General features: G+C 43.3%; 2 protein-coding genes across 4 annotated transcripts in view; one reads left to right on the top strand and one right to left on the bottom strand.

Annotated features, from left to right (window-relative positions):
• dctpp1 (dCTP pyrophosphatase 1) overlaps positions 1–12262 on the top strand; it is a 14279-nt gene continuing 2017 nt past the window's right edge. Inside the window, exons 1-8 of the mRNA XM_087140909.1 lie at positions 1–741; positions 5116–5199; positions 6626–6732; positions 7200–7439; positions 8130–8405; positions 8755–8833; positions 9778–9809; positions 10767–10801. Of these exons, the coding sequence (XP_086997035.1) occupies positions 145–741; positions 5116–5199; positions 6626–6732; positions 7200–7439; positions 8130–8405; positions 8755–8833; positions 9778–9809; positions 10767–10801 (1450 nt within the window). The 5' untranslated portion in view covers positions 1–144. The remainder of the gene's footprint in view (positions 742–5115; positions 5200–6625; positions 6733–7199; positions 7440–8129; positions 8406–8754; positions 8834–9777; positions 9810–10766; positions 10802–12262) is intronic.
• The window catches only part of LOC110987036 (uncharacterized), a 22835-nt gene continuing 18867 nt past the window's right edge, over positions 8295–12262 (bottom strand). For all 3 annotated transcript variants that reach the window (XM_087140913.1, XM_087140912.1, XM_087140911.1), the window contains one exon: positions 8295–8430. The gene's annotated coding sequence lies outside the window, so the exon portion shown is untranslated. The remainder of the gene's footprint in view (positions 8431–12262) is intronic.

Below are 12262 nucleotides of genomic sequence, written 5' to 3' on the forward strand. Positions count from 1 at the left end.
GAGTTTCGTAACAACTGAACAACTCACATCGCGCAGCGAACGGACGGCCGACGCGAGTACTCCGAGCCATTTAAAAAGACGATCCTGAACGCCAGTCCACACAAGAGCTGGCGAAATCTGGTGGACTTTGAAAACGCGGGCTGAATGGGACAACCTTGGGGCCAATGTGAGTCGAACTCAACTCGAAAAGCTCATCTGCCCCTGTTTTATTACTGTTGTTCACCGACTGGTTTTCGTACAACCCATCAACAAACTGAATCGTTCCAATTTTTGCCAACATCAGCCGTTTCTGCGATTTTCTGTTCAGCCATGTCGACAACCGACCAGGTTATCCATAGCGCAGACCGGGGCCCCCCATCCCTGATAGCGGGTCTGACACACCGCCCAATGTCACTGTCAGTCCTGAGTCTACCCCCACCACGCCCACCACCATTGCCCCATACAGCAAACCCCTCCCCCAGGTACTACTGCTGCAATCCCGGCACTGGCATGCCCATCTTCTGCGGCATCCGGAAGAGCCTGCAGGAGATCTTGAGCTCCAAGCACACGTCGTCCATGTACAGCCTGGTGCCTATGATGTACTCCCAGGCAGAGCTATTCTACAGTCCCAGGTGCAAGAGGAACGACGGCGTAAACGACGCGGGGGAATCGGCCGCGATGCCCGGCGGCGGGATCACCTCGGCGTGGAAGGGGCTCAAGATCGAAGTAGCGCCAAACCCGAAAGCTCATCTTCATTTCAACGTAAGTTTCTTAATTTACAAACACTGGGGAATCTCTCTTTTGTGAAACTGCGAAAAAAGACCAACTATGAAGAAGCGGCTCAATTGTCTTTGCTGTTTAGGTGTTGTGAATCTTGAAGTTATTCAGTTTTATCGATGAAAGGATCATAATATCGTCAGGGGGGACGCTGAAGAAAAGGTATAGGCTTAAACATTTGTTTCACCATGAACATTCTCTTAAATGCCTCACCCCCTTAAAATACTCTCACAACGCCAAGTTGCCGTAAATGTTCCTGGTGTAGGGAGGTTTTTCCATGAGGTTTAACCGATTAAGTGAAATTAGCAATCCACTGAAATGCCCCAAGCAACTCCCCTTGTTGATGAGCGATCCGTGAAAATCAAGTGAAGCGTTAGCCTTTCGTCAAGGCCTTCGCGGCTGTGTTTATGTGTAACTAAAAGGCGGCTGGACCGGAGACCACATGCACGAGTGGCGCAGCCACGAGGCCTTTTCCCATTTGTCAGGAATTTTTTATGTTCTTTTATATTTTTGATTTTATTTTTTTATTTTTGTTATAACTTTTTTTTATTTTTGTTACATTTTTGCTACAACGTTGGGGTAGCATAAATCCCAACCAATCATACGCGAGGGGGTCAGCACACATTAACCTACTATGCAAATTGAAAGTATACAAAAGATGGCGAGCGTGTCAAGTGTGTTGGCGGCCGTGAATGCAGGTCAGTTGTCTGAGCATTATTTGGACAGTTCTTTAGAATATGCTGCTGGAAAACTTCACTTTGCCGAGTTTAAACCGTTGCAGCGTTAGGCTATTGAAGCATTTGTACGCGGGCGTGACGTTTTCGTCTCTACCCACGGGATATGAGCTCCATATTTCAAGCACTGCCGTTTTGCTTTGACCATTCGGCCTTGATGAACTGCTAGCGTTACTCCAACGTCAGAACCATCCCCCACCAACAAGCATCATAGTTTTCATCTCACTAAAACCAGATGGAAACTTTGCGTAAGCTTTGGAGTTGATGCCGTTTGTTTCGGAGACTCATCTGCTTAAACTATTTACATGAAATGTATGAATAATGCATATCAGAAAGCTTATGAATAATTCACCACAAAAACCTCAAAATCAAGTTGGAAAAGGCCTCGTGGTTGTGCCACTCGCCTAGTCTCCTGTCCAGTCGCTTTGCAGTTACACACACACACAGCCACGAAGGCCTTGACGAAAGGCTAGTGAAGCGTGCGTCAAGGTTCCCTATGAGAGTGTGTATAATTCGTGAATACCTTGGGATTCTATAATCCCACGCGGTCTACCCATTATCGGACGATTGTTAATGGTTACAGGAGTAAGAAAGTCCCTAGCAAGATTAGTCCTGTAAACATTTTCTAAAGGTCCGTGAAAAAAGGCCTTGAGGATTAATTTCACAGCAAACCGGTACGGTAAAGGATTTGTAAGTTATGACCTGTTGTGTGATTCCGCAGATAACCGGCTTCAGGATTTGACTTTCTGTTCCTACGACTGGAGACAGGCAAGCAAAAAGATACGTTAACACGGGCTTTTTACTGTAATGTAATCACTACCTGTATTGTGTGAACATAACTTTTCCAAGGCCCACACACTTTAGGAAAAGCATGCTTACACACAAAAAATACACACCCATACCACATATTCTCCAGCGCTTAAGAAAACCTCAAGATATGCTCCTTTTTGTCCCACTATAACAATTCTTCCGAGTTGGATTTTTGGTATCTATTTAAAGAACTGTTCCTCTTCGTTTTGCCGGACCACAAAACACCCCTGAAGCTTTTTTTTCTCGAGAGGAAAAACGTACAGTGTGGAGTTGTGCGAGTCCTAACCAGTGACGTATAGGATTTTACTAGCGGGGAGGGAACAAAGGGGGCACCAGCATCTTATGGGGGGCACCAGCTTTCGGTGGTGTGGTTTTTTGGGGCAAGTGTTTGTTAGCCTTGTTCAATATCCACTCATCCGGTTTTTTTAGTGGAGGAACCTCGTTCTCATGGGTACGATCCAGAGTTGCTGACTCAAGTCATGTGACTTGGACTCGAGTCGCTATTTTTGTGACTTGTGAATACCAGCTTTGACTTGTGAGTTGACTTGGACTTGCAGACAATGACTTGTAACTTGACGTGGACTCGCAAAAAATGACTGACCCAAGTCAGACCCTACTTGACCAGCCCCATATATTTTTATAACTCGTAACTTCGTAAGTTGACGCCTGGTTCTTTTTGCTGGTTACAGCTGGACAAAATAACGTGTAGCTTGACTTGAACTTGGACAAAGGGACTTGTGACTTGACTTGTGTTAGACCAAATGACTTGTGACTTGACTTGGACTTGCAAAAAAATGACTAGCTGCCACTCTGGTACGATCTTGCCGCGCCATGTTGGTTCCCACCATGCCTTGCGCGAAGGAACGCACACGCAACAGGGACGTATATATAAAAAAAAATCTGGACTCGCAATGCCCTTAATAAGTTTATAGAGATCATTGAATCCGCTAGCGGCCATTTTACCGAGCCGAATACAAAGCTTGACCGGCAATGCCCGCCTTGGTTCTCCCTGGCGTCAACAGAAGAGAGCCAACCAGTGCATTTGTATTCGGCTCGGTAAAATGGCCGCTGGTTGGCTTTTATTTCATACAAAGGCGTTGCAAGTCCTTGTTTTTTTATACACGTCCATGGCACGCAGCCCATGAAGTAAAGGTTGGTGGGGGCCAGGTTTTTTTTTTGGGGGGGGGCTGCCTCCCAAGTCCCTTCCCCGTGACTACGCCACTGGTCCTAACATCTTGTAACCCTATGTTATGTGGACTTCTTTTACGTAGATGTCTATACTATATTTACGTCACACTCTTACGCAAAATAGTTCCAAACCAGCCTTGACATTTTTCAGTTTGGCGACAAGTATAGTTACTAGGTTAGGGCAAGTCAGAGATTAACAATTTTCTTTTCACGATTTGTTTTCTGAAATAAATCGCGGCTTAGGAAATTTGTCATCTTTAGCGACAGTATTGAAAGTTCTTGGAAAAGTCGGGATGAAACGGGATGAAATCAGAAGTTTTGTGCAGGTGGTTACATAATATTTATGGACAACAGAAAAAAGTGGTCCAACATGAACACACTTGTGGCGTAAACTTATGCTGGAGTTTGGAGGGGATGGGGGAGATAGACGGAGGGGATGACTTGGAATTTCTATGGAAATTTGAAAAGTGGGGAGGTGGTTCTGACACTATATGACACTATACGGGGGCGATGCTCGTGATATCACAGACGTACATGACCTGTTGTAGTTTTTGTCGACCATTGGTTGGCAAAATCTGCGCCTGTGACGTAGCAAACGAAACGCCAATAATGTCGTGTGCATAAATGCCTCGAATGATGAAATCCCCCGTAGGACTATGGTCTGGTAATATAATTCGGCTAGTTTATAGTCCATATTGAAATTACGTACAGACATTTCTTTATAGCAAGCTGAATATCTGAATAACATTCGATTCATTGAATTACCTAATGCAATTTTCATGAACAAAATGCAACTGTCCATTAGGACTTAAGATATTAATGAAGGTATCTGTCCAAATGTTTCATGCATACCGTAGCCTGACCTGCTCTCCGCGTAATCTTGTGAGTCTAGTACCAGCAGCTTGTTCAAACATGCAACTAAATCCCTTGCATGATCATCATTTTGTTCGAAATAATCTATTCATATGCTAAGACAGAGGACAAGCCTTTACATCAACCGTGTTTTTGTATCAAACATAACATAAATTTACGTTTTGCTTCTGAAGCCACCCGAGTATTACTGAGAAAACGTTGTCGATTGCGTGATTTGTTTTGTTTCGGTATTGGGGGTCTATTTTAGTCAATATAGATTGAGATAGATTCTTAAAGTTTAGATTTCGATCACAAAAGACATGCATTACACAATTACGTGTAAAGGAGAAACTTAGGTTAACCGTTCAAAATGAGGATCGCAGGTGTTACCTCCATGTTTCTTTACGTTACGTCGACGTTTACGGCAAAATTTTACCTCTGACTATCGCCAGACTCTTGTGCATCCTGTTTGAATCAGAGCTGCACAGAAAATAGTGCACTTGGGGCCTCCGAAGAAAAAAGGGAGCCCCAGGGCCTGCAAAAATTCCACAGCTGCAGAAGAAAAAACAAACGTTCTAGCGTATTTCTCTATAAAATCCTGATTTTCTGTAAGCTTCAGACTACAGCATAGCCCGTCATTGATGCTACTTCGTTGCTCAGGCTAGCGCCAAGAATTTTAGTGAGAGGCCTACCGACAACTGAGTGCCATCAGTGCTCAGAGCCTACTAAAACACTTTATCCAGCCGTAATATGAATCCCCGCCTCTTTTTGTCAGTCTGCAGTACGGCAGGCTGTGGAGAAGTACTCGGACATTCTCTCCAGCATGAAATGCCACCACATGGAAGACATCATCAAAGAGGTGAGACAAAGAGACATCCCTGCATCATCGGGAACTAAACCTCCACTTCGTAAACGCCTCGTGTAGGGGCCGCAACTTGATTTCTTCGACTGACATAACCCAAAGTGAAATCATTTAGAGCCTGTGCTATTAAAAATGCGAAACACCCTTGAGGCAGCGGTTGCAGCTGCAAAACAGTCCTAAGTCAGACCTCTAAAGGTCAAGCCAAAAAACAAGAGCACATGATAAATATTTAAAGGGCTGGCACAAACAGCAAATACTGTATTCTGATGATTTATGATGATCTGCGAGTCCGTGTTAAGTCATTCATGCATGAACTACACGTTGTACTTACCATCATGGACATTTTGCCTTTTACAGTTTTTATCTTGTGTTTTTCACAGTTTGCCAGATATTAGTTATTTTCAAGAGTTGATTGTATGCAAGCAAACACTCTCCAACAGAATGTAAAATCATTAAGAGGCTTGTAGATCTCATTAAGACTTTACACTGCCATTAATATTTTCTTAGCATTGTTTCTAAAAAGAATCGTTCAACACTGACAAAAGAGTAATGTGAATAGCTTCTTCATAATCGTTTTGCACCTGTTTACTCGACTCATTGACATTTCTGCAGTCGAAACCCGAATTCTTCACCCAACTGTTAATTTCTCAGGGATGGAACATTAGCTTCGCTCCAGAACGTTCGGGGAGACATTTTTAAACATGTCTGACCACGTTTTTAAGTACATGTAATGACTACTGAAAAACCAACCTGTCACAGAATACGGGCGATGCACAAGAGTGGGCTTCCAAGAGTTTGCAACGCATTGGCCAATCACAAGGTTGCACTAAACTAAATACGCGCCCATAGAAAACATTGCCAAATCGGACCGAAATAGCGCCGCCTGTTAGCTCTTGTGAAGAGGTTGGCCTCCGTTTTTCACCGGAAATTCAAGATTATGGCCAGAAGATCACTTTTCGTTTCAATTCCAATGGGGGTTAGCCACGAAATTTTTTTAGTCGCCTTTTCCTGAAGATACCCCCAAAATAGTGGTAAAACTATGCGTTCAGCTCTGAATGTAGACGCACGCCTATATAAAAAATGGGTTCGCAATCATTTGGAACTATTGTGAAAGAAATACCTCAAACTGGAAAATGTCTGTCCCAAATTCGGGATTTATAGAAATATTTCTATGATCCCTCCTAATTATGGCGTGTCTTATTGTAAAAACCCCGTGGGATCACAAAATGTTAATGAACTCGCACGCAGAAATACGACAATTTGGTGAAATGCACTCACAACGTGCTAAATCTGTCGACCCTTGTCAAACGCGCATGACCATGGACCATTCTGTACATACGGAAGAGAGGTCTGGTGGCGAAACCCCCCGTCAACCCCTCAAACTGAATTTCACACAAGTTACAATATACTGAGTTTGTCACAGGTCATGCGGCTTTGCCCGCTGCTGAGGAATGAGGTGACCGTGAAAAATAAAGTACGAAGGGCCATCAAGTCGTACATTTGCAACGCTGTCACCCACTACAAGCGAAAGTAAGTGACAAGAGAGTTACAAGTCGGGCCCGATCGGTTATTTTTTATATTTGGATTGTTGTTTTGGTAGATGGGAAGTTCATCAACAAATATTCATTGGCTTAAATTTGCTTTCCGTTTTTCCTTTTCTTTTCGGTCTGTTTCTTCTTTTCTTTCGAATGGGTTGATTTGAAAGTTAGAATTCATCACAATAAATTCCAACAACTGTTTCCCATCTACAATCCACTCCTACCGCTCTCGAAAATAAAAACTTTTGCAAATACATGTACATGCAGATTGTTAGGTTACAATTAAAAGAATCTGAATCCTTCTACGGCAATCAACGTAGCCTTTTTCTGATTTCAAGTGTCATATGTACATTTCAAAAACAGCATCATGAACCTTAGGCTTAAACTTTGACCAACGATGTAAAACTTCTCTACCCCTAGTAAAACAGTATTTTCATTGTAATCACTCCGAATTCCCAGGCAGCGTAATAAGGCGCTGTGTTACAGTAGGCGTACTGCCCAGTGCAGTTACCCGTTACCACGCAACCAGGAACCCGAGCGCATCGCCGAGCCGCATTCGCCGGACGTGGAGGACTTTTTCGGGGACTCATCTCGTTCCTACCAAGACGAACTGATCGACTACTCCAAGGTGGGGCATGGTGCCTCTGTTACCATAGGAGGCGCTTCTCCACAAGAAAGCACCGTCGCTTACCCTCAAAGGTAAGTATATCAGGGGTGTCAAGGCAAGGATAGACCGTTTGCCATGTGCCCTCTTGGTGCATGAAGTTTTGGTTTTTGGAGAGAAATGTAAAGAATGAACTTGAGTAGAATTAAAAACGAGTGACATCCCCCTGACGATGACAGAAATGCCTTTGTAGTAAAAGATAGGAAAAGAAAAGCTCTCAGGAGAGTAGACTGTGTGAATGGAAACACAGTGTGTTCACTATAAAGTGCACTCTGGGCAGAAATACTAGACTTTTCTAATTCTGGATATCGTTCCAAGAACATCAGATCCGGCGATAGGCCAGCTAGTAGCCTAGCCGTTGACTGGGTCTGTGGTTTGTTCGTCGTCCAGGGTGAGCAAAACAGACGACACTATACCGTACAAATACCGCCCTCTTGCGATATCCAGTGGGAACTGGGATACCGCAAGAGGGCGGTATACCTCGGTTTCACGCATCACGCGCGCGAGTGGCATGGTACACGTACACACGCATGCAGGATACGTTTGTATACGTACAACATATATATTCATTGGCAAAGGCACACGCGGCGGGCTGATCTCAGGTTCACAGGTGAGATACATGTAGGTGACATCCAAATAGCATTAAAAAACATGTTAAAGAGCTGTTATGAAGCATGCAAAACATTCTAAAGTGCGTATTTACCCACGCTTGCAACTCCATGCAGGCATGTGCCATCTTCCACCGATCGCAGACGTCTATCCGAGTCGTCGGGGGAAACGATCCCAAAGATAGACGGCGTATCCGTAGCAGAGAGCGACCATCAGTCACAGGAGTTGGTCCCGGCTGCCGTGAGCGAAAATAGCCCCAGTCAGCATCAACTTGTGGAGGTGATGACGGACGTGAGGAATTTACACATGGATGGGGATAACTGCGTCGCATCGTCCGGGGAAGAGGAAGGAAAGGGATTCCGGTTCAGCGATGGGCCGTCCATGGAAGAACTGTACGTGGCTTGAACTTGAGAAAGTCTGAAAATTGGGAAAGCAAACAAAGCATCCAATACAAATTTATCCCAAGATTAAAACTAGGCTTACACATACATGTTTGTATATGGTATCCATGACGTTCATCGTCCCACAGGAAGAGTAAGGAGCCCCATGCTACTAGTTCTAGTGGTAATTCGGGTAATCAGATGTGAAAGAAGATTAAACCTTGTATGCATAAGTACTGATTGGCACCTGAATGAAGTCAAATTCCTCTTTATTATAATGCATCATCAACTGTGGCTCCCACATTAGGGTTATAGACTAGAGTCTTTTCTCCACACGACTACTTTATGTGATCTTGTGCAGGAGAGCTATTCAAGCCGACTTTGCCAAGCAGCGAGATTGGGACCAGTTTCACCAACCAAGGAACCTCCTGCTTGCAATGGTAAGGCTCACCCAAGGTGGAAGCTCGAGCAACAGCTGTTTCAATTTTGTCTACCATGTGATGATTTTTTTTCCCTGGTGACCAGGATATAAACATGTAGTTTTTGCACAGGTTACCAGGGAAAATCAATCAGTAGTCGACATAGTAGTCTTTGCTGGAAGTTGTGCCAAGATGCACTCAAAACTAATAGGTTCCGCCCACACTGTGCTTGATCCTTCAAAAATCCATTGGGGGTATGAGGTTTTTTTTGGGGGGGGGAGGGTACGGATTAAGGAAATCACCCTGCCATTCTTGCCTGGTCATTGTGTAAAGCCAGATGGCTAGCCTTGGCCAAGGTACATGAAGTTGAAGACAGTATCTGTGATTTACATGTAGGTCCAATTCAGACTGCTATATTTCCAGCTGGTAAAGAATTGTCATACCTTGTCATCAGTGGCCTTGACAAAGGCAAGTGGACTGGTAAAACTCAGGTGTGAGGTGGTTTCAAATCAAATTTAATTTTGTTTTGTTTTGTTTTTAAAAATGCCAATGACACAATTAAAAATTACATACAAGACATTGAAAATTAAATAAGTAATTCGAACTAAAATAAAGAAAACTAAAACAGGATTAGACTAATGGTCCCTCTGGTTCCCTTTAAATTGATAAATTAATCTTATTTCGGGAGCCTGAAGAAGGAAAGGCTGCAGGGAAATAGAACACACTGAATATTTTACCTTTGGAAATATTGAAACAAGTATTTCATTTTATTCTCTTAAAAGTCAGGCATTTCGACTGTTTAAGAAAATCGAACAATACGCAGGTTTATACAGTACCTAAACATGTACTCAAAACTTTGACAACTGACACAGATATAGAGGGTTATTGGGTATACTGTGTCATTGTTAGGGGTCTGGCTCGTCTGCCAAGAGTTTAAATTTTGGTTTTTGTCTTTGTCTTCGCAGATCGGAGAAGTTGGGGAAGTTTCAGAGATTTTGTAAGTCTCATCTCAACTTTCAACATTTTCACTTCAAAGGGCAATAAAAGACCCTGAAGCTAAACCTTCAACGGTGGAAACTTCAGCTCACTCAATCTCACAATGATGCCTTAAAAACATCTCCCTGTACCTGAGTAGCTTAAATGTCAAGAACAATAAAGACTGTTAACAACGAAGGTTTTCCGGGAGCACTGAAAATGTGAGAGTAGTTGTGACCATGTAGTTGTAAAGTGTTTTCCAGATGGACTTAATTTGGCTTATTTGGCTTGGTGTGCGTGGGTAGACTATCAAAGAAAGTCTGTGCTTTTGCAGGGTTAAAAACAGTGAAATGAAATCCAAAGAAGGCCAGTCATAAGTATGTCAGCCAAGTAGTTCATCCCAGCCATCACCTGCAGCTGGGGCATTAGTCACGTCCATTTTCCAGAGCCAGTCTTAAAACGCACGTTTACAACAGCCAAGCACATATTAATTCCCTTACTAATGCACCCTGATTTATTACAGAAAAGCCAAGCACATATTAATTCCCTTACTAATGCACCCTGATTTATTACAGAAAAGCCAATCTCGAGAAGGACAATCTGCACAAATGAACTTCACCTTTCGATAATATTTTAGTCACAAAGCAAAATATTTATCTCGCAGGTTTACAAGGCATATCTGGCAGAGAACAGACACTTGGTCTCATAATTTGACAAACCATGCACATACACAAGCCACTCATCCACAAGTCAACTCGAAAGCTATTTCAATGAACTACGACAAAGGCATTCCTTTGTTATTGTTTATCTCTTTAGTTCCGCCTTGACTTGTGAAGTGACTTGTGAGTTGACTTGTAGACTGACTTGTGATTGAAGATCTACAACTCTGGAGAACGAGTCTATGGCTTTATGGTCCTAAGACAAGATTGTTGTATCTCACTATTCTCATCTGATCTTCTTGGTCTTTCATTTTCTCCAGTCAGTGGCGAGGAGAGTGCAAGGCGGGCTTAGAGGGTAAGGAAGTTGTGTTAAGGGCTTTGAACACAAGTACACAAGGGCACTGTTGTAGCCCCCTTACCAGAGCTGTATACAGAGAGAGCAGTGCCAGCTTCAGATTTTGGAAACAAAATGGCTGTTCATTATGTGTACAGTAGGGGCTGTTGTACATACGCACTATCCGCATACAAACTGGCGGCCTGTTTGTTTCACACAGATTTGGATCACGATGATCCCAGGGCTGGATCCCGCTACCCATTAGGTTGGTTCAGATGTCAGCGAACCAACGACAGATCACTGATCGCGATCTGGATCCGCGTGAAACAAACAGCCCTGAAGGCGCATAAACCATCCAGTTTGTTTTAAACAATGGTGACACTTATGTTACAACTCTCTCTAAGTAAACACGGCTCTGCCCCTCACAAGGACTGACTGAAGGTATTTCTTTGGCCCAGAGGGCAACGTGGGAAGACAAGCCACAAGTGGCAGACACTGATGATTGGCACTGGCAGAGCAGTGTACAGATGAACGGCTGCACTTGCAGAAGCAGCATGTGAAAGCCATGGCTCTATCTGGATAATGCATCTGATTACAGAAACCTCTAGTTTGTGATTACAGTGGAACGCCGCTATAACGAACACGAGGGGGTCCATGCTAAATGTTTGGTACAGCGGTCGTTCAGTATAGCGAAATTAACTACCGAACGTTTTGCTGCCATGTTGAATAGCGCCCTCTCTTGTCTAACTGAAGTGCACCTCCTTCTGATACTATGATTCTTTGTTTTCATGATGTTTTGCCGCTTGCAGTCACGTTTGAGGTTTCTGGAAATGTATCTGTTAATTATTTTTGTTTTTATTAAATCTTGAGTTACAAAATTGATATTTAGTTTATCCTAAACTACCGCTGTGGCGAATCTCGGTTGATTTGCAACTGCATATGTTCGGTAGGTTTTGTACAAAAAATATTAGGAGCCAAGGACAATGTTTGGTACAGCCGAATGTTCAGTATAGCCGTGCTCGGTACAGCGATGTTCCACTGTATAGCCACGTCCCATATGTGTATGCAACTGCAGCCCAGTCAATCAGATGTGGCCTTTCTAAATACACTGTTAAATTTCAAAATGTAATTGCTAGCAGGTGTCATTGAGACAGGTGCTGATCTTACATTTTGACATGATGTACTGTGATACCTAAAGTTTTCCTGCCTGTAAACCCATGTTTGTCATTTCAAGAGGAAGTGGGGCTCATTCTACAGAGTTTCCTACCACTTCTGCTAACTATATGTACAGCTATCACACCTTGAATTAGCCACGGCTGAGCAGTCTATTACATCTTTTCCAAATTCTATGACTGCGATCCTTAACAAGCAGAGCATAGCCCAACTTCTACAACTCAGCAGCACTTTGTAAAAGACACCGACAATTGGATGTTGGTTGAAGTACAAAAAAGTGCAAACTGGAAGAGAAATAACAGCCAAATA

Source organism: Acanthaster planci, linkage group LG09, assembly GCF_054643075.1.
Source record: "Acanthaster planci isolate LZ-2023a linkage group LG09, COTS_SCS, whole genome shotgun sequence".
Taxonomy (NCBI): domain Eukaryota; kingdom Metazoa; phylum Echinodermata; class Asteroidea; order Valvatida; family Acanthasteridae; genus Acanthaster; species Acanthaster planci.